The sequence below is a fragment of the Leucopleurus acutus genome (assembly GCF_964270905.1).
Source record: "Leucopleurus acutus genome assembly, chromosome: 5".
In the NCBI taxonomy this organism is placed as follows: Eukaryota; Metazoa; Chordata; class Mammalia; order Artiodactyla; family Delphinidae; genus Leucopleurus; species Leucopleurus acutus.
In genome coordinates this window covers 8,082,778-8,105,990 of record NC_139147.1, presented here as the reverse complement: position 1 = coordinate 8,105,990, position 23,213 = coordinate 8,082,778, and the positions used below count along the sequence as shown (strand labels likewise).

Here is a 23,213-nt window from a genome sequence, read left to right as displayed (position 1 = left end):
AAGGTGAAGGGGTACACCCAGATGTGCGCCTAATGCAGGACGCGGGGCTCACCCCGCCCGCACCCGAGACCCAGAGCCCGACCTCGCCAGCCACGCGACAGCAACCCAGGGGCTACGAGAGGCTGCGGCGCTCAATGACCGTGGGCCACCTCCTCCCTGGGGGACCCCCCCAGCTGACGGGGCGGCCACTGCGCAAGCCCCCAAACAGACGAAACAGGAGCCACGAGGACAAAAGCATCAGTGATGTCTTGGCTGAGGGACTGAGGGCGTTATTTCTATGGAAGAATCACAAGCACCTCATTAAATCTTATATGGACACTTAGTAAGTCTGACAAATATAACACACAGAAAATAGAGGTGCCTAATGCATAGTATAGCAGAAAAAAAAAAATTTTGGACCTTTTTTGAAGTTTACGTAGGAAAAACAAGTTGAGAAATCAACAGACAAGCTCCTCCTCAACTTCAAATCAAAGTACAGCCGACCTTTGAACAACGCCGACCCTGCACACGGCTGGCAGTCTGCACAGAGTTTACAGGCTGCCCCTTAGTCAGCAGTTCCTCCACAGCTGTTCTGCATCTGCAGATTCACCCAACCACGGCTCATGCAGCACTGCAGTGTATGCTCCTGAATAAACACCCGTTTCAGAACACGGTGTGCAGCATGGCAGGGAGCACCCCGGGGGCACGCGTGGGGCTGGCACGAGGCTGTGGCTGGGAGGCTCCTGGTGGCTGCAGGCACTGACTCTGCACCCGAGGCCCTGGGGCCTCTGGACTGTGTACAGTGGGCGTATACCACCTACTCAGTAACCATACACAGTTTCTGAGAAAAAACATGGTACCTTGTCAGCTCGGGTCAAGTCTGACCCTATGTCATCTTCCAGCTGACCGTGCTCTGTATTCGGTGGACAGCTGGGTCTGTCGCCCTCATTTCTATTGACAAGGGTGTCCTGACCACATTATGTTCTTGCTACAATATAACGTTTCAGATAAAGCACTCGAGGGCTCCACTGTATTAGACTGTGCTTCTAGCCTGCCGGGCTGGCGGGGCTCCGGGGCTCACGCTCACACAAGGGCACAGCAAGGTCCGAGAAGCACCCCGTGATGCCAGGTGTGACCACCTTTCCCTCTCTTAAAACAAAGAGCATACACTCAGCTTCGGTGATGAAATTCTACTTACTTTTTTTTTTTTTTTGGCTGTACCATACAGTTCGCGGAATCTTAGTTCCCAGACCAGACACTGAACCTGGGCCACGGCAGTGAAAGCACCAAGTCCTAACCACTGGACCGGCAGGGAGTTCCCTCTACTTTCTTCAATTTTAAATTACATTATTTGTAATTATTTAAAGTAAAATCACAGTCTAATTAAAAAAAAAAAAAAGATTGTCTCTGGACTAGTAATAATGTATGTTAGAAGATTTAGGGGGATATGACATTAAGAAAACACACTGGCCTTAGGCACTGTGCTCCCATTTCTCAATGAAATGGGTACAAAAACAATCATTTACCAAAAGCTCCTTATTCTGTCTATTCACCAGTGAGCCTGCGCATGACACAGAGCCCGGGGACGCTTCTGTGGTCTTTTGGTCAGTCTGCAGAAGGTCGTGTCAGCCAGGGCAGAGGCCCGAGGGTCCGTCCTGCTGTGTCTCTGTGGTGGGGAGTAAGCTCCCACTGAACTTCGTAAGCATGAACATTTTATTAGGATGAATGCACCATCAAAATACTTTATAAAAATACTTAAAACCATGGAAAGGTTCAAATATAAAGTGAAGGGAGGAAAAGCAGGATAGAAAACTGCATCTGTCACGTGATTCAGATCTTGTGGTCAAAGTATCTACCCACGCATTCATGGGCGCATTCATGGAGAATGACCGCCACACCCTCAGCTGCTGGAGCTAAAGCCCTCGGGAAGATTACCGTTCACACTGGGTTGTCTCAGGTCTCGCGTCTCCGTCAAATGCCAGCCCATCAGGGAGCCGACCTGACCTCCTCATGCGCCCGGCCGGCTGGTCCCTGGCTGAGTTAGTGTCCTTCACAGAGCTCGTGGTCACCTACCCAGCCCACGCTGTCTCCCTGGGGGGGGGGGCGACACAAGTTCCTCGGAGCCGGGACTGCTCACCGGGGACCCTCAGCGCCACACAGCTGCTCTGCCTGCGTTTTTGTTGAGTGACCGAAGGACTGGGTGCTCTGGGCTGCATCTGACCCCAGCAGACCAGCAGGCCTGTCCCCTCCAGTGGCTGCAACCCTCCCGGGGGCACCCCAAGGGCAGCACACGTACCCACTTTGAAGTTGGTGGTCTCCAGTGTCGGGCAGGTGAAGAGCCGGGGGAAGACCATGTATATAGGGACAGAGAGGCCCCGACACACGTCCCCGTCGGCGATCTGAATGTTCTGAATCTCTGTGGCATCGCGGGCGTACCCTTCTGCACAGCCTGGAGCAGGGAGAAAGCGTGAGTCTAGGAGAGCCTCCATCAGCCCACTCACCTGCTCTCCCCCGTCTCTGCACGATTCTGGAGTCCTCCCTCCCTCCACATCCCACGCTCCTCAAACATACGTTTCTTGGAATCGAGAGGCGAGCTCGTGGCTAAGGGCTGGCGGCAGCGGGGGCAGGGAGGATGGAGGGGAAGAACGGGAGACGGGGACGGAGTGGGGACCTTACCGCAGGTCTCCACGCGCACCAGCTGCAGCTCGATGCTTTTGATGGCGGCCTCCGAGCTCTCCACCACCAGCTCTCCCGTTAGTGGCTGTGTGATAACACAGTTGGTCGAGTTGAGATGTCCTCTGATGAGAAATTTGGGGAGCAGGGCTCTCTAAAACAAGACAAAAACAGACACATCAGGAGTGGGAGGCGCCAGGAGAAGGTACTCAAGTCACTTTGGTACAAATAAAAACTGAAAACAGGGTCAGATAATTTTTATAAAATCCACTGGGACCCTGGTTTACAAAATGGGAAGCAAGGTACAACAGTACTTACATTTTCTGTCAACTTAAGTAACAGACTGAATTATTCAACAGCTATCTACAGGCGTGAGGCACCTGATGTTGCTGGCACGGAATGCCCAGCTCTCTCACAGAAGCATCCTGATTGCCTAGATCAGGTCTGGAGCACTCCTTCTCACCAAGGACACGACATAAAAATGTCTAAAGAAGTTGCTGACAGTGTTTAAGGACAACCAAAAGGAAAAAAAGAGGTTTTAAAAAGATAATCAATTTTTAAATGTTCCCAATTATACAATTTTGAAAAACCAAGACATTAACTTTATTTCAAGGAAATTTAAAGAGAACAATTTTCTTCAATGCTTGACTAAAAAACCTATGGACCTTTTCTCTTCAGACAGAGGAAAATGGTCATGGGTGAGTGACGATGCCTCGGGAAAAACAGAACTAAAGAGTTAGAGACATCTGTCCTAGCAGTCTTTCCTATGGCTGTGTCCCAGTTACTGCAGGTAATTCAGAGTTTAGAACACCACTGTCCAACAGAAACATAATGGAAACCACAAATGTGAAGCAACTGTGTAATTTAAAATTTTCTAGTAGCCACATTAAAAAAGTAGAAGGAAACAGGTAGAATTAATCAATATATCCAAAATATTATCAGTTCCACACATCATCAGTATTTTACAGTTATGAATGATGTTTTATGTTCTCTTTTTCATACCGAGTCTTTGAAACCCAGTCAGTATCTCACCCTGAATCTCATCTCAATCTGACCAGCCCCACTTCAAGGGTCAGTGGGTCATGCATGGGTGGTGCCCTGTACTGGAGGTCAAGAGCAAGGGCGCTCTGTACCTGGTAGCCCCCAAAGGCAAAGAACTCTAAAAAAAGTCTTGATTCAAGACAGAATTCTAAAAAAAACTGAAAGAGGCTATTTGTTTAGAAAAAGGAAAAGCAGTAGCGTTCCCATTAAAATTCTCTTAGGCAACTGCATGTTTCCCATCAAGGTTCAAATTCCTGAGAAGAAAATCTGACTGGCCTCCTGGGGTCACTGCTCCAGAAACCAGAGAAGGGAGAGATGTTCAATGGATTTCTGAAAGGCTCCCCATGACACACCCCCACCTCAGCTGTGCCTCTCGCAAGATGAAGCCAATAATCCTCCCAAATTGGCCTTTGACCCGACCCCAGTCAGGAGGGTCCAGGGAGCAGAATGCAGGGTTAGGGTAGGGAGGAAAAGCCACGTCCACAAAAGACAAGTGACCAAGGGCCCAGCTGAAAAACCAGGGTATGCGGCCGCCCTGACAGGCAGTGGCAGCCCCGGGGCTCAGGGAAGGGGGTCTCTGGCCACAGTGCAATAAAACTGGGAGAAGACAGTAAAAAATTATAAACATATACCCTCTCTTTTAAAAACAATCCTTCTGCTAAGTAGTTACAGAATTTAAAAGGAAAGTAAAATTGAAAATACAGACTATTTCGGGTAGAGGCAAAAATTTCCTCTTGCTGATGACTTGATACCCAAGTAAAGAACAGGTGGGCAACAGTCTGTCAGTGGGATCCGGTTACTAAGAAAGCCTCCCTGGCACTGGTGTGTAAGGAACACGTTACCTCTTTGACATTCTGTAAGGTTTCAGGCGTGACAGTGAAGGCCACGGGACTCGGAGTCAGTTTCCGCTTCTGAGGCTACAGAGGAGGAGAAACCAAACTCAGCAGAGAGTCCACAGGTCAGACTTGCCTTTCCCCATTTAAGGAAACACAAGGTAGCATCGTGAACCAGGAAGACCTTGGCACTAAGAGGCAGGACGCTTGGATTCTAAACACAGTTCGGCCAAGAAACAAGGAAGGCTGTGTGCTGTCCAAGGTCCTCATCCCCGTGACTCAGTTTTCTCATCTGTAAGATGAGGGGACAGCCTTCTTAGTCTCTAAGGTCCCTTTCAGGTCCAGAATTTAAAAACAGAGCAGTATTGTTGGGAGACATTTATTCTGAACCTCTTTCTGAGAATAAAAGCCACTGAATCGGCACCATGACCCTGTGCAGGGCTGTTACCGGCCCTGGTCCCACTTCACAGATGACAGTGAGGCACAGAGGGCTCAAATGGTGGCTCAAGCATGGGGCAGAGCTGAGGTCCAAACCCAGGCAGCCTGGCTCCAAGGCCGGGGCAGTTAGCCACTCAGCTGTACAACTGTCTACCAGGAAGAATCACACCTATAACGTAGTTATGTTAACATAATTAATTATATGTTGCCGTAATTAGTTAACAAGGATCATCTCCACATTACATACGTGCGGAACCCATCAGTACAGCCAAGCTTCACGGGGCCTGCCCAGTGTCGTTTACTCACGGGCTGGGGCCCAAAGGCCACTGGCACCCAGATGGCCGGGGAGCCGTGGAGGAGAAAGGGCACCGACCGATTTGCCAAGTTCACTCACTCACCAAAAGCTTATTCTAGGAAACATTCTTCCTGAATATATTCTTTTTACTAATAGGTTCATGAACGTGTTCTTTAGGGAATAATGTATTCCTCCTCACAGTATACAGAGGAGTATGTAACTTCATGTACTACAGGTCACAGCATGGTTTGGCTTCTAGTGAAATCAGTCCCGAAGACTCTTGAAGGCCGAGTGCGGGCGGACCCCCAGGAGCAGGGAGGAAGCCCGAGCTCTGCGGCCACCCGTGGGCTGGGGGCCAGGGTCTTTGGGCCCGGCTCTGGGCGGGGGGCTGGGTTCGGGCTCATTCTTCTTCACAAAGTTGGAGGCGCTTTTGATTTAGCGCCTAAAACGGCAGGTGACTTTTTTAGGGGATAATCTACATGCGAAAAAGTTTTTTTGCTTCACTTTGAAAACCCTTGATGGAAAAAGGGAAAATATCCATCTAAATCAAGTTAACTTCCAAAAAGGATAAATATTTTCATCATATTTTACATAAAATATTGTATCACTGAAAGAAATACTTAACACTATGATTATTAAAAATTTATAAACAGGGAAACTACAAATATTGGAAATCCTAAAAAGTCACAAAATGATGCAAGGGCATCAGTGATTTTGCCAATTTTATGCACAAGAAATCTCTTACATTTTCACTTAATCATCACTAAAAGATACCCATGGACATTTCATAGTAGTGTAAAAGGCCCTGCCCCAAAGGACCTGGAGAGGCTGAGACACAAAGGGATCCAGGGCCGTGGGCACGACTACTCACCACCATGTGTCACCTGCAGCCCTGGCACGTGAGAGGAATCTTTAAGGACACTCTGTCACTGCAAAGTACTAGCAGAAGGTGTCAGGAGAGGCTCCCCACCCCGGCCCGAGCAGCCCTGCATGTTCTTGCCGTACAGGCCGAGAATGCGAGGCCCTGGCCTTCTCTCCCTGGGCTGGGCCATTTCCCCCAGCTGTTCGCTGAAGCTGCCTTGAGGGACGAGGTGAGGTCTCCCTCCAGGACAAAGAGCAGGCTTGCTCACTGCCTGCTGTGACAAAGGCGGATTCCCCAGCTTGAGGCTCCGCAGCTGAGGCACAAACCCCTCAGGTGCAGTGCCCCTTTGGGCCCGTGGCGTCGCCCCACAGGGCTCTGGCCCAGGGGAATGACACACATGCTGACACCAGCCATGCCGGGAGAAATCCAGTCCCCTGTCTCTAACCCAGGAGTCCCGAGTCTCTCCCCAGCATCCACAAAACACTACCAGGCTAACTTATTGCTTGTAAGTGGGGTCCAGTCCCAGACCCCACAGAGGATTCCTATTACTGAGCCCAGAGCTCCCGAGTGCAGCTTACAGCAGAGTGGACGATGAATTCACAGGTCTTGGTCAAGTCCTTGGCCAGCAGGGATCGCCTCATGTCACAGCGCAGGGTATACTGGAGGGAAAGGCAGAGGAGAATACATCCTTTCAGATGGTTTGCTTTCATCCAGGAATTTCTTATAAAGAGGCAAGTCAGTCAACATATTTTAGGGAAACTTTGTCCAATTAATGTGTTATATGAAAGTAATGTACATAATGGGGGGAGTTAATGCTCAGAACAAAAACAGTGCTATTAAAAAAACACTTTAAGGTTATTCCTCAGACCATTCCCACGGCCATTCTGTAGCTGGACCCTCTGGAATACAGGTGCAGAGCCTCCCCTGTAACACAGGACAGACCAGAGAGGCAGAGCAGGAAGGGCAGGCCTGGAGCAGCAGCTCGCTCACACCCGGTCCTCTGCCTCACCGGGCAAGCCCAGACAAGGAGCACAGCTTCCCTGAGCTTCAGCTTCCTGCTCGCTAACACCACCTTAGTGAGGACCCAGTGAGGTAACGTGTGATGAGCCAAGGCCTGGCACACAGCAGCTCTGGGTAAAACGGCTGCTGTTTTGTAGTAAGGACAAGAAAACACAGCAGCAGGACTGCAAACCCCTGGACGGCACCTAGACTTCACAGGCCAACCTGGGAGATGTGGGTCAGCCCCCGACTCGCTCTCACTCGCTGCGTTCTCTGCATGGGCGGCACCGCACTGGGTGCCAGCACAAGGGCAGAGCTGCGCCCCACGTGGGGAAGGGAAGCGATGCTAGTGACAGTGCTGAGTCCTGGAGCCCAGGCCTCCAGGGCATCTCAAAATGAGCTCTTCATATCTTAACCTTAGGAGGAAAAAAGAGGGGAAAGTCTTTGCAAAATTGTCATTTTAGAAAATTCAAATGTATGCAAACGTAAAGAGAAGCGTATAAGGAAGCCCCAGATCCGTCAGCCAGCTTCCCCAACGGCCAGTCCTGTTCTTCTCCTCGGCCCTCCCCCATTGGCCAGCAAAGACGTATCCTGCGAGCAAAAGAACGTGGACAGGAAAGGGATGGAGCATCACGCTTGCTTTGAACTTGGCCGTATTCAACTCCTCTGCTGTCCCTGTGCTGTCCTTCTGAACTAGCCACTGCCGGTGCACCTGCTGCAATGGGCCCTGAGCCGAAAGCTTGGCTTCACCCGGGACTGTCCCTTCACATCCCGGTCCACGACAGACTGTGTGGCAACAAAACTCTACAGCACGATCACTGTCTTAATGTTAATCTTAAACAAAAAATCACAGAACGTATGTTGGATAAAGTGAGCTGTTGTTTTAATCATCCGAGAAAAACATTAAAATAATTTGTAGAACTGGAACTATATGCACAGTTGAGTCAAGAAGCTACAACTATTATGACCAATCTGTCCACGTTAAACAAGAAGCTGCCATGTATTTAAGGTACTCCTGGGAGATTAAAACATTAAAGAAAAAAAGAATCAACCTTTGTCTGCAAGGGCCTTCATATATACATACAAAGATATAGATATAGATATAGATATTCTCTATCGAGATTTCAATCTGGTCTCCCCAACCAGACAAGCTCAGCGAGGGCTGTACCATATATGTATATGCTATGTTTGTGGGTATAATATACAATATATACATGCACGTATGCACGTCCATTGTCTCTCCCCTGTACAGCCCACACGCTGCCTAGAAGAGGCAGCATTTCATTCAGGCTTTGTCTGGTCTCCTTGATGGTTTTCCCGATGGGAACGTCCCTTCCTCATTTTCAGTCTCAGGGCTTTGGGCGGGGCTGATTTCCCCCCATCCCACGGGGGTGTGGAAGTGACCAGAAAGGCAGGACTGTTGCTTGGCCACGGGAAACAGTCCCTTCTGCTGGGGCTGCCAAGCCAGGAGATTGTAAGCCTGTGGCTGCCGGCCAACAACCAGCTTCACCCCCGAGAACACCGAGCTGGGGGCTGACCGGTGCCCGCCCTGGCCTAGACGGTCCCCTGGAATTGAGAGTTCCATGATCCAATATCCCTTTTTTGGCTAAGCCAGTTTGAGCTGGATTTCTATAACTTGCAGATGAGAGAGTGTAACGGGCACCAACTTTTGGTCACTGAAGGTTTTTAAGTGTGAAAGCAATAATTACTAATATAAGGCAGCTGGTGGTAAGTGGGGGGAAGGGGAGAAAGATGGAGAAAAGAGGAAAAACACTGAGATTATGTTTTAGGAATTGTGTTAAGTTCTTAAATTTTTTTTTTTGGCCACACAGCACAGCTTGTGGGATCTTAGTTCCCGGACCAGGGATGGAACCCGTGGCCCCTGCAGTGGAAGCACGGAGTCTTAACCACTGGACCGCCCGGGAACTCTCAAGATTTGATTTTTTTCGACTGTCAGTAAACACAGGACAGGAACGAGGAAAGAAAACGCGTGTCAACAGATTTAAAGCAGACTCGTAGAAAGGAGTCTGTCAACAGGAGGACTCCCATCTCTACCATTTGATTCTGAACACACAATTTCAGCAGACATGTTGGTACTGCTGTATTTTGTGTTTTATAGTATAAAACCTTGCTAGTATGGCCACAAGAGTAAAACAACCATAATAAAACTTCCCTGTGATTTAAACAACTTTTAAAGGAAAAAGTGGCTGCACAGGGGACGACTAGAAAGACTGCCGGCTTCCTGTATGCTCTATCTACTAACAAGGAGGAGAAATGGATGCAGGATGGCTGAGAAGAAGAATCAGAGCAAACAGGATCAAGCCCTCTAAGAAGTTACCACGAGTCCAGCCCCTGCAAGCTGACAATTTAATACCGGCTACATTTTAAATCCTTTAGTCTGTCTTATGATTTTTCCTGTTTTTACATTATGTTACTATAACACAGTTCAGAGGATAAATGCAAAATGTCTTTGCACCCGTATAATCTGAGAAAGATGTTATTAGGGCTCAACAACAACACTTTCTATCCCAAGTCACACACCCGGGACTCTTCACGGGAAGCTCGATAAGCGATGGCACTGAGAAGGTGACGCCCCGTGTGGTGCCTCTCTGCAGGGCACCTGCTCCACTGTCCAACAAGGAGGGTAGAAAAAGCCCCATCTAGAGACTGAGTGAATGAGTGAACTGATGAATGAAAAAGAGATCAAGAAGCTATAATCCTAGTTTCTCTCAAGAAGTATATTTCTCAAAAGAAGCAATGACAAATTTGAATAAGAGCTGACAATTTGATGATATTGGGGAATTTTTATTCATTCTGATAGCTGTGAAAATAGTTAACTGGGATTATGTAGAAGAATGTCCCTATTTTTTGGTGATAGATATTGAAGTATTTTGAAACGAACTGTCAAGATTCTGTAACTAACTTTGAAATGATTCAGAAAAAAAATAAATACAGATGAAACAAAGGTGGCAAAATTCTAATAAATGTTGAATCTAGTGGTAAGTGTAAGGTGACAAGCTCTTATAAATTTGAGGTTGAGAAGACATCTCTACGTTTTCAGAAATTTATGAGATATCTGGGGAGGTGCAGGATTCCAAGTCGTAGCCTTCTGAGGTTAACCCTCGAAGTGGTAAAATCTGATGACCAGAATAAAGGGGGTCGGGGTGCTTGTTTACCTTACTAAAGAACTAACCACATGCGAACTCTTCTTCTGCATTTTAGCTAGTTTCCAACTTACACACAGCTACACAGGAACCCAAGTTTTGTATGTATATCTGTCTGGTTTCTTGTCAATATTTGGAAAAGGGTGAGATTTCCAATTTTATTTTAAACAAATTAATCTTTTAACAAGAATGATCAACACAGGAAAAGAAAGTGACAAGTAAGAAGTATGACCACAGAGAATCTGACGTTGTTCTATTCAGTTTCTAACGAATATATGCTTCTGTTGCTAAGTGAGCAGCGTCAAAGAACGACTGTGCGGGTAAAGCAGGTTGATGCTGATTCCGGCAAGAGAATACAAATAATTCTGAAAATGCAACGTTTGAGATATTTTCAGTCTCGCTAAAAAGTAAAAAGGCAATACTTTCTTTCATGGTGAAAGTATTCCCAGCCTAGAAAGCTGGTCAGAGGATGCGGGTCTCTACAGCAGCGATCTGTATGTCTATGCAAGGGGTCTCCTTTGAAGCTAGACACTTTACTGTCACTTCTTATGAGCTGCCCAAAGCCTTCAGTACATTTATTGCCTGAAACAGGTGCACCGATAACAAAGGACTAGAAAAGTTTTTCTTTACAGAAAGGTATTTATTGTGATAGAGTACATCACACTACATGAGTTTCTTCTTGACCAATCTCTTAGGCCATACATAAAACTCACATACAGACAAACCTTTGGTTAAACTCTCACAAGTGTTTGCAGGATTTCTATTTTAAAAGTGCTACATTTAAGCAGGGGAATGGTCTCTACCAAGACCAAATTATCAGCTAAAAATTAATAAATCAAAAAATTTCCTAACTGCCAGCCCTCTTGCACATACGTAAGACAAAATACTTTTGTCTCATCCAGCAGGGGAACCGCTGCAAGGCTGATAACACAAAAGTAACTTTCTTTCCGCTGAATCAAGGAAAGGCTCTCTTTCTCTCGCTCTGAGTCATGACTCCAAACTGCCCCTGAGACAACAATAGGGACTGTGAAAGAACCCTGAACCAGCGGAGGTAGACGGGAAGTCATAAATCCACTTCCCCCTCATTTACAAGGTTTGTTCAATAAAGAATACAAGCCTATGTCAGAGCGGGAGCCTTTGGGTATGAAACAAAGAGATATTTATACGTATAAAATAGAAAAGTTAGTGCGGGTGCCAGAGAGAAGTGAGGGCACGTCTACTACCAACAATAAAAGCACCCCTTACAGTGTCAGCGTGGCCTGAACAGAGCCCCAAAGAAACAACGGAATTTTGGAAAGAAGCTACAGCTCGGGTCCTCCTAGATCCCCATCAAAGATAACAGTCATACATGACATATGTTCTGCAGGGCAAAATGAGAAATCAACACAGAATATACATGGGAGGGCTCAGCAATAAATAAGAGTATTCAATTCTTGGGTCCACCTATGAACTTTCAGTGAAAGAAAGACCAAGCTGTTTTGCAGAAGAAAAGTTGTGAAGTCAGCTTCACGGGATAAGGAAACGCTCACCTGGATGTTGACAAACACGCCGTGGTAAGTCTCATACAGGACTCTGTTACCCTTCACGTGCAGAGGAAATTCGAAAGGAATTTCTGTTCTGCCGCTGGGAAATTTACCTGGTTTCACCATTTCAATGGTGCTGTTGATAATCTGGATGGGCTGTAAAGAAACCCCAAGTCAGTCCATCAACAAGCACTTCTTGATGCACTTTCTTTCCCGTTACTGCGTCTATTAAATAATCTCCTGAGACACCGCACCCCAGCCCGCGGCCGCTACCATCCTGGTGCCCTGTCAGCGGTGAGTTGGCCCAAGGTCTCTGGTTCATTTGCAGGACTGGATGCTTAGGCGTTTGGTGCACAGTAGGACGTGAACTGATATACGTCCCTCCCTTATCCCGAAGTATCTCAGTTGACTGTCCTAACGACCCTTCCGGCGGGCACCTCCACCTTCAGAGTGAAGCAGACGTGCACGACACTTGGCAAGGTGCGGGGCCCTCGCGCAGCCCAGGGCACCCGTGCAGGCCTCCTCGGCTGGGCCCTTGGAGGGAAACAGTACTCACACTTGGAACCTGCCTAAAAGGCAGGTGTTACACCTTACTTAGTTAAGGTACTCTAAGCCATTGATTTACAATCACTTTGAGAAAATCCACAGCTTCTGAAGTGAGTCTCTAAGTGTTGATGGAAGAAAATAAGAAAACTGTGGAAAAACCTGGGAAGGTCCTGAATCTGAATACTCTTAATGAACCTTTCTTTCCTCTCAACTCTTTCCCCTTCAAAACTTAAAGAGTTAATAATATGTCCTTCAGGAAAAGGAAACTATAAGTATAGAAAAAAGACTTCACTTTCTAGAACACAGAACTTTAAGTGACAGAAAAGAATGGCTCTACCTGCATCTTACATGAATGCCATATCCAACAGCAGCTGGATTAAAATAACAGTTAAAAGAACAGTTTTGTTTCAGGAACGTAAGTGCCAGAAGGCCCAGGCACAACTTCTCAGAGAGCTCTCGTCTCCTTAATGGCTGAAATTAGTCCCCCCGCAATCCTATCTAATGGGAATAAAAACAAGCAGACTTTCAATAACAGAATATATTCAAAATCAAAACATCTGAATGTTTTTTCAGTTTGATTAGTAAATAGTGAAAGCATGACTACCACCATTCCTTGCAAAATAGCGACAAATAACAAGCCAGACAGCAAGTAAAAACCACCACAGACGTTTGAAAAACGAACTAAAAACGTGCAACGCTAGCATTCTTACCTTAACAGAATTATAGAATGCTTCGAACACACCCACACTCTTGGCACTGAGTTGGAGGTTCACGGTTCCTTCCACTGTCAAGGAGACTCCCTGGTGCTGGACCGAATCCTTCCCAGATACGACCACCACCCCGGAGAGCATTTCCTGGGGGAGGGGAGACAGCCACCCAACACGTTAGCACGGCTCTTTCATCCACCTGGTCTACTAGCAAAGTCAGCCTCCGTAACCGTCCATTTGTTCAAAGATGCAGACACTCATTGAGTGCTTATCACAGACCAGATGCCTGGATACCAGGATGAGGAAGGGCCGGCCCTGGGGGGTCCCGGGGGAACAGGGGTGGGGTGGGGGTGAGGAATCTCATCCCATCACCGCCTTCTGGACACACCTTCGTTCCTGCTGGAGAATCCAAACAAATGTCTGATTTCAAAAGGGCAAAGAGAAGGGCCTGGGGGAAAGGCAGATGCACAGACCGTTACACAGGAGCGTGTACGGCGATCTCCTCAGAAGGAATATGACACAATAAGAGCCTTTTCTTTAGGTTCTTTCTCAGTTATGCTGACTGAGATGATTACACACTGTCAAACGCATGAGTAATTGAGCACGGCTGCTGGCCAGGTGTCCTCTGCCCAGAGAGCCTCGTGGGGGGCCTGGAGGTCGTGGATATACCACCCGACGGCCACACGGCCCTTCACTAAGCCCCCAGCCCCTCTGTGCCTGCTTCCTGCTGGTGGACAGTCGAGCCCAGATTTCCCTGGTTCATGAATCATTTAAGAAAGACTTCACAACAGAGCATCCATTCACATCCATTCACTTCTCTGGAGATAATCACTGAGTCACAGAATATGGACATTAACTACATTCCTTCCTGTCACCGTGGGCTTGACGGTCTCAAGTTGCGACTGGGGTTTGCGTGGAACAGGAAGTTGAGAAGATTAACTAGCACCAACCAAAGGAAATCCACAATAATCACAAAACAACGTGTTTCTGAAATGACCTCGAGAAACGGTTTGTGACTGTTCTCAAATGGTAATGTGATGGCAGAACTGTTGACAAAAAGACGAAAAAAAGAAAAACAACAAAAATTAAAAATGGCCCCACAAAGCAATTATACCCCAAAAAAGATGTTAAAAAAAAATGGTCCCACAGATCAAAGCATTAAAAAAATCTGTCCTCCTGGCGTTTAAATCTGTTTACCTTTTATTTTCTCTAGTCATCTGGTGAAAAAACTTTCACCAAGTTCTTAAATTATGTGAAATTTTGGGAGCGGGGACTATTCTATGTCCCTTAAATATGCTAAGTATTTTGGCTTTGTTTCCCATTCCCCATCCCAAAGCGCTAAAGTCTAAATCAAACAAACACTCTCAGCTCCCTTTTAAGCAGAATTCAAGGGGTAGAACTCATTTTGTTCTTAACATAAGAAGCTCGTAAGAGAATTTAAATGAAACCCCTTCTGAAATACTAATTTTACTTTTAAATTTAATTAAAATTAATTCTATTAATTTTTGTACAACCTAAATGAAATGTAAAAATCTGATTTTTAAGAATTTAAATCCACTAGTATATTTTAAGAAATATGCTTTACTAGTATGTCCCAGAATTAAAATCAGAGAAAACAATTCATGAACTTTATCAATTAAACAACACAATAGTACTTGGTTCTGCTTCTATTTAATTGTAATGTATTCAGTTAATCTCATGGGAACAGGATCTGGGTTGACCACTGAATACCATATTATAATCACGACATCAATAGAACTGTTTCCTTCCTTTAATCCCTATGGCATAAGAAGGAAAAAGCAGTGAAGTACCCTGGAAATTAGCAGAGTAAATATTTTATGATTCTTTTGTCATTCCTTGATTTCAATTAAGAAATATAGTAGAGAGAATAAAAAATTAATATAATATTTGCAGATAAATTAGGCATTCTAACAATACACAGGTCCATTCAATTCCTACCAACATAAGAAAGATGAAGAATTAGTCCAAGTACAGCCCACGGAGCCAAGAATTTTAAAACAGATATTTCAACAAAGAGTTAAGACCCATGGTAAGAAGACGACTGACACTTCTTTTTGTTTTTTTGAACTGAGGTATAATCGACATACAACACTGTATTTGTTTTAGGTGTACCAGACAATTCTTGGTTAATCCTGGTGACAGAGGAGAGAATAACTTGTATAACTGAAATTAACGAGAACCCAAGACCTCACCAAGAACTTCCCGCTCAGACTTCCACCTAGAAGGGTCAACAGGGAGAAAAGATCAGGGCCGTGGACAGCGAGGGTACCTCGCTGGTACCGTGACGTGATAAGTGGGGTCCCTCACTGAGGGCCATGATTTCAAAGAGGAGCCCCTCCTGGACGTAAGGATGACAATGAACCCCGGAAACAATGTACAGCGTGTGCTGATTTTCGGGGGGAGAAGAGCCATGGCTTTTGTCACATCAGCAAGGAGCCTTGCCCTGAGAAAGGTTAAGAAACAGAGAGAGACGCAGGCCCCGCACTCGTGTGTGTGTGTGTAGCCGACACGAGGAGACAGATCCCAGCGCTCTGGCCCGCCCTTGTGGCTCTCAGAGGGGACCCGCAGCCGCCACACTCCCACCAGCATCGGCAGAAGCCGGGCCCTGGGGGGGTGCGTCCCGCGCGCGCCCGCGGCCAGCCCGCAGCAGGGAGGCTCCAGGCTCTGCCCGGAGGAGCCGAGTCCAGAGGAAGGCCTGGAACCCCGGCACCAGAGCCAAACCAGAAGCGGGGGCGCCCAAAGTCTCCGGGTCTCCCCGGCTGACCGGCCGCCGGCTTTCTCCGCAGAAGCCACCGCCGAGGCTTCCCGAGGGGGCCGAGAGGCTGCGGCTTGTAACTGTGTATTCTCTAAACGGAAGAGGCCGCTAGCGAACTCCACAACTCTTTTCTTCTTTGTTCTCCGGAATCTAACGCCAAACCCATAATTAGGGCTCTGGGCTGCAGGAGGGCAGCGTCGAGTCAGCAACGCCCCCGCCCGGCCTCCTGGAAATCACCCAGAAGAACAAGGCACAAAACCACAAACGCCCTTCTCGGTGAAGCAAGGAGACGGCTAAGTGCCGTGAAATAGGTGAAGACGAGCAGGGGCTGCGCAGTCAAAAGGCGAAGTGAGGCCCGCGGCTGCAGGAAGCCGCTTCTGGAAGGTGAGGGGCACCTGGGAGGGAGCCTCCCGACGCCCCACGCGGGAAGCAGGAGCTGTGACCCGCCCCCCAGCTGCTTCTCACATACGGAGGCCGGGGGTAAAGGTTAGAGAGACTCACGTCAAACCTCAGCCCGCGCGGTCCAGGAATAAATCATCTCCTGCAAGAAGGAGACACTGAGAGAACCAGCAGAGGTGCTTGGACACACAAAGCACAGACCACGTGGCTCTTCTACGTAAAGGAACTCCACAGGGTAGAAAGGCCAGTCATTTCCACGGCCCTACAGATGGGGGGCTCCAGCCCCACCTGTGTGACCTCATCTCTAAACGCTCCCCCTCAGCCACTGTCTCCACCGTCCTGGCCCCCGCATCCAGCCTCAGGACGTGTGCACACACTCCTGCCCCACTTGGATGCTCTTCTTCCAGAACCCACGTGGCTCGTGACGAAGACTCTCTCCTGACCAAACTCTACTCAGCCTTTTTTTTTTTTTTTTTTTTTTTTGCGGTACGCGGGCCTCTCACTGTTGTGGCCTCTCCCGTTGTGGAGCATAGGCTCCGGACGCGCAGGCTCAGCAGCCATGGCTCACGGGCCCAGCCGCTCCGCGGCATGTGGGATCTTCCCGGACCGGGGCACGAACCCGCATCCCTTGCATCGGCAGGCGGACTCCCAACCACTGCGCCACCAGGGAAGCCCTACTCAGCCTCTCTTGAGCTCTTTTTCAACTAGGCCTCGGCTTTTGATTTCCGTGTTCCTCTCTGCATCGTCTGATTGTAGCAAGAATTCTGCTAAGTCAGTTGAACCATCCTCCATATCCATCACCCTCAACACCTGACCAGGTTCCTCATTCTCCACCTCTCCTGGCCCCGGGGGGTGTCTGATGAACCTGGCCTGCCTTCAGCAAGAACCCTGTGAGCTGGTTTATTCCTTTACCCTCCTGATGTTTCTTCTCAGTAATTTTCCATCCAGTGACCCCCCCCCACTCTGGTCCCTGGCGATAATTACCACTTGCCCACACTGCACTCAGAGTGGAGCCTCTTTTCGCCACTGCAAGACCCCACTGCAGTGGTCCCTACATCTATCGCAACAGTTCCCCCCTGAATAAAGTCTGCTTTACCATCTTCAACAAGGGCCATGGATAATTTTTTCTCTCACACTCGCTCCCTCTTCTCCATCAAGTTGGTGCTCAAATGACAGCATCCTCATGAGGACTCCCCTGACCACTCCTATTAAAACTGCACTACCCCCTTTTCAATACTCACTTATCCCCCCTCCTTAACTTTGCTCTGCAGCACTTGTCGCCTTCTAAAATACTCCATAAGTGCTTATCTATTTTACTTATCATCTGTACTCCTGGAATGTAAACTCCACAAGGGTAGAGTGACAGCAAGAGCAGGCACTCGATGTTTACTGAATAAATGACTACCCACCAGAAAAACACAGCACCATCAAGCAGATGGAAACTGTGAACATGCATTTCACCGTGAATTTTTCAACGTCATGACGCAATTGCTTCTATGAGGGATGAACAGAGCTACGAGAGTTCAGGGATAAGATGGTGAGGCAAAAGAAAGAGATAAAAAATATAAGAGAAGCTCAGAAAAGAAGTGGAAGGAAAAAATAAAACAAAACCATCACAGAAAAGGAGGTGAAACTGAAAGGGGTTCAAAATACATACAGGACAGAAATGAGAAAATTCAAACAAATCGTGTGAAAATTTAAGAAAGAATTAAAAAGAATCACCAGAGAAAAAGATAAATACAAGAGACCATGAGGAACATCCAACATATGCATAATGAAGTTCCCAAATAAGAAAACTGAAATAATGGAACACAACATGTTTACTGATGTAATTTTTAAACACTGAAAAAGCAAATGGATTAGGAACGGTTAAGAAAATGATAGACTCTAGTAAAACTATTCTACTTAAAATAAAGAAAGAATCCTTTAGGAGTCAGGCCAAAGAAAAGTCACTTACAAGAGGGGGAAAAGCAGACTTCTTCACAGCAAAATACAATCCAAAATGAAAGTACAGCAATACTCATTACAATGCTCAAGGAAACAAGTGTGATGATACTAGGGTTTTAGACTTACCTAAACAATATATATATATATATTGTTTGCTCACATATAAAAGAAGTTTTACGTGTGCAGAAACAAACAAACAAAACCCCAAGGAGCACTGCATAAAAAGCCTTCTTGAGGAACTGATTAGATAGTGAACTGTAACTCTTCAAGAGAAACCCTCCATCAAAACCAATTGTGAGGACTGGATCCATTCAACTGAAAGAATAAGACTAAGAGGTATGTGATGATTATGGTGAGAGAGCAGAGTGCAAAATACAAGGCCTGACAGTGCAGAAACTACTTAAATAACACCAGTTGGGCAACTAAGGGGCTAGAAAGTGGGAGGCAGTACAATGTACATGGCTTCCTTGTCCTCGACAGCTGGGGTTTAAAAACGTATCACTGAAACCATGCTCTCCAATACGGTGGTAGCCACTAGCCATATGTGGCTATTTAAACTTAAATTTATATTAATTAATATTACGGAATATTTAAAGTTCAGGTCCTCAGTTGCCCTAGCTACATTTCAACTGCTTGCAAGCCACATTATGGCTAGTGGCTATCACAACGGACAGGGCAGATAAATAGCACATTCACATCATCACAGAGAGTTCTACTGCACAGTGCTGATCTAAAGTTAATAAATCAAATAATGCTGTACAAATAAAGTTAACAAGTTAAACACCAATAAAGGTAATATTTGTAAATAACTAAGATCAGTTGGTAGAAGAGAAGGGAGAAGGAAAGAAGAGGAGCTATACTAATTTCACCATTGTTCATAGTAGAGAATTAATAAGTAACATCTAAATCAGAGAAGATTTAGGGTACAATAAAAAGCTGTAAGGATAAGAATTATAATAAAACTGCAAATTATTAGAAGATCATACAAACAACATAAAGCAAATAAGACTGTAGAGAGGCAGATGTTCTAAAAGCTACTTTAAAAACAATACCCCAAGGACTTCCCTGGTGGCACAGTGGTTTAGACTCCACGCTCCCAATGCAGAGGCCCGGGTTCGATCCCTGGTCAGGGAACTAGATCCCACATGCATGCTGCAACTAAGAGTTCGCATGCCACAACTAAGGAGCTGGCGAGCTGCAACTAAGGAGCCTGCCTGCCACAATTAAGACCCAGTGCAGCCAAATAAATAAATTAAATATTTTAAAAAATGTTTAAAAAAACCCAATCCCTCAAATGATAACATAGCACCAGTGGCAGAATTAATGCCAAACATATGTCATATTAATAAACAGGCTAAATTAATACCTATTAAAAAAACATACGTTCAGATTTTATCTCAAAGCAAAACCCAATTTTATGTTGTACGACAAAGAAGCACCTAAAAACGGCAGGGGTGAGGGTGAATTTGGAAAGGCTGAGGAGGAAAGGATAAGCAAAGGTATATGAAGCAAATGGAAGAAATAAATCGTGGGCTGTAATCTTAATATCAGACAAGGCTGAGTTCTGAGAAAGAAGGATTAAACCAGACAAAGAAGGGCACTGTATGCTTTTAAAGGGTACAGCCCTCAGGAGAGACATGCGGCATCACTATCTGTGGATCAAATAACACAGCATCAACACTCAGAGCAAAAACCACAGGGGATACAGGAGAAAACTGAGTAAAACACATTCATTGTGGGAAATGTTAATTTACCCCCCTTAGCCAGGATGGAAAAGAGGACAAAAAGAAGAAAAGATATAAGCATCTTAGTTACACATCAATAAAGTATAACTAACTGAACTCAATATACAACATGCTGACCTCCACACCCTGAATGGAGTAAGTCCAACAGGTCTTTCTTTAGGGAAAAAAATAGCAAAGCAAATTATTAATCTAATCGAGAAATAAAAAATATCAAAGATATAGCAGTAATTAAAATAAGAATAAAAGAACACATTGTTCAATTGCATATAAGTAAATTTGAAAAGTTGGTAGTGAATTACTTTTCTAGGAAAATATAATTTACCCAAACTAACTCCAAAAGAGACAGGAAAGCTAAAGCAAATAAATCACCATAGAAAAATCAGAGAAAGTTATACACAAGCCCCCCCAAAGCACCAGGCCCAGAGACTTTCACAGATCATTTCCAAATGTGTAAAGTACAGAAAGTTCCAATGTTAAACTACTCCAAAACACAGAAAAGTAAAGAATTTCTTTTAAAAAATAAAGCAAATATATCAGTGACACCACAGTAAGACAGTATCTATACACACAACACATCCATACAAAAAGAAAACTAGATTTTTCTCACTTACAAATACCAGTGCAAAAGCCCTATATAAGATACTAGCAATACAATCCAGTAGCAACTTAAAGGAATATTACACTGTAAGTATGTGGGATTTAGTCCAGGAATGTATGGATAGCTCAACTGTTGAGGAAAACTATACAACTCACAGTTAATAGCTCTCTAGAGAAAAATCGTAGAGTCATTTCCATAGATGCTAAAAAGTCACCTGCTAAAATTAATATCCATTCTTGATAAAATTCTTATTAGTAAAATAAGAATAGAAGGATATTTCCTTACCCAGAAGCCAGCATCAAACTTAATGGGAAATGAAATACACTGCATTTAAGTCAGGAATAAAACAAGGATGACCACTATCATCACTATTAACGTACTATATGTACTAGTTAATGCGATGAAACTAGAGAAAGAAGTATGAACTGAAATGGAGGCAAAATTATCATTATTTGTAGATGACATGACTGCATGCCTGAAAGAACCCAAGAGAATTTACTGAAAACTATCAACATGAAGAGAATTTCAGGAAGGAAGATAGCTGGGTACAAAATTAATATACAGAAATCAATAAGGCAACATGTACACAACAACAATCAATGAGAAGATACATTGGAAGAAAATACTTTCTTTTTAAAACCAACAAAAAGTTAAAACATTATAAATCAATTTAACAGGAAATGTCTAAAACCCTTAGAAGATGAAAACTTAAAACACAGTTGAAGGGCACAAAAGAAACAAATGGAAAGCCACACCATGTTTTTACACCCTTTACATGTCTACTTTCAGTCTATAAAGGTAACATAATCCAAAGAAAACAACATCAGAATTGTTTTTTCTTTTTTAGAGGTGGGCTGGGGTGAGACAGACTAGACAAGCTGATTTTAAAACTCATCTGGAATAATAAATAATAATAATAAATAATAAATTTTGAAATGAGAAATGAGGGGGACTAGCCCTATGAGATATTATAACACCTCAATAACTTACAAAGTGAGGTGCAGGGCATGTACAGGCTGAAAGATCAATGGAACAAGAGGGAAACTCCAGATATAAACCCAGATACATGGGAATTCAGTAGGTGATAAAGGAAGCGTTTTAAATCCAGAGGGAGAAGTTGGAATATTCACTAAATAATACTGGAAAACCAGCCAGAGATCTGGGGGGAAAAACTGTCCAGAAAACTGGCAAAAAAAATGAAGTTGGATCCATACTGCAAAGCTTTGCAGGTAAAAAGTTCTAAATGCATCGAAGACTTAAATGTAAAAATTGAATAACCAAAATTTTAGAATCACAGGGAATGATTTTTATCCTATCAAAGCGGGGAAGGCCTTTCTAAGAATGACTCAAAACTCTGAATAATAAATGACTACAAATACAACCAAAAATAGTTTGTTACATAAAAGTGATTACAAGCAACATCACTTATATAAATGATAAACTAGAGAAATAATGCAACTTAATATAACAGGTAAAAGGCTAATTTCTCTAATATTTTAAGAACTCCTAAAAAATAAACAAAACAAAAACCACCTAACAACCTAAGAGAAAAATTGAATGATATGAAAACAGGTCACAGAAAAGGAAAAGCAAATTACTCCTAAGCCCATGAAAACATGCTCAATATCAATGATAACATGAGAAATGATAATTAAAACTATACTAAGTACCATTTTCCACCTATCAGATTAGCAAAGACCAAAATATATGATCATATTATGGTAGGGGAGGGGGCAACAGGCACTCTCATACATTGCTGAGGGTAGCTGAGAATACCACAATCTTGTACGGGCCATTTGGCAAAACCGAAAACACTTTACAAACACCTGGGCCCAGCAATACCACTTTTAGGAATTTTCCTCGAAGACATTTGCACGTTGAAATGATTATGAACAGTAGTTACTCACTGCAACATTGTTTGTAATAACAAAAGAATGTAAACAACCTAAATTCCAACAATAAGAAAATGGTGGGTTTTCCCTTTAATATCTTGGAGATATTCATATTAGTACACATATGTTCTTTTTTTTTTAAAGGCTGCATGTTGCACCATGGTGAAAAATGCGGAGAAAAAGAACATTTATATATATCTACTTGTATATGCATAAAATAACTTTGGCAGAAATGACAAGAAATCGAGAGCTTTTAGTTGCCCCATAGGAGAAGACCTTGATGGACAAAGGAGGGCAGACGGATCCACCCTGGAACTCATGAATTTTAAACCATCTGCACTGATGTTAACTGGTAACATAATAAATCAATTTTAAAATAAGATCAATCCCAGACTGGGTGACCTCTAAGTGTAAAAATGTACAAAGTTCTAAGCCCCTTAAATGCTGATGACCCAAGGGCACAGTCGTCTTCCTCAGGAAAAGACCTAAAGATTGTACGCTAGAAAGTCACATTCTCCAGATTACCTCTTACTTTGGACTTGAACACAACTGCTAGGGAAGTGAGAGTCTCTGAGTTAATGCCTCAGCCGCTCTCTCTCTAGTATTTTCCTCTCTGATGGGCCCAAGCAGCATGAGGAGCCTCACAGCCATCGTTGTCCCCAGGAGTCCTCTGAGTCTCTGAACAAGTCCTTCCTTCCTAACGTTTCAGCGATACTCTTAGAATCGCCTGGGATTCTTATACCACATTGGTCTAGAGATCCTGTACCCCAAGAGTGAGTTGCCCTTTCATTTACAG

The 23,213-nt window shown here is 44.8% G+C and overlaps 1 protein-coding gene across 2 annotated transcripts in view; it reads right to left on the bottom strand.

The window, feature by feature from the left end:
* Window positions 1–23,213, bottom strand: part of VPS26C (VPS26 endosomal protein sorting factor C) — a 55,148-nt gene that overhangs the window by 8,065 nt on the left and 23,870 nt on the right. For both annotated transcript variants that reach the window (XR_014326236.1, XM_082840117.1), the window contains exons 2-7: window positions 13,064–13,207; window positions 11,814–11,963; window positions 6,700–6,780; window positions 4,536–4,610; window positions 2,656–2,806; window positions 2,276–2,428 (exon numbers count right to left, since the gene is read on the bottom strand). Coding sequence is in view for 1 of the 2 variants with exons in the window: in XM_082840117.1 (XP_082696243.1) it covers window positions 2,276–2,428; window positions 2,656–2,806; window positions 4,536–4,610; window positions 6,700–6,780; window positions 11,814–11,963; window positions 13,064–13,207 (754 nt within the window). In the remaining variant the exon portion in view is untranslated. The remainder of the gene's footprint in view (window positions 1–2,275; window positions 2,429–2,655; window positions 2,807–4,535; window positions 4,611–6,699; window positions 6,781–11,813; window positions 11,964–13,063; window positions 13,208–23,213) is intronic.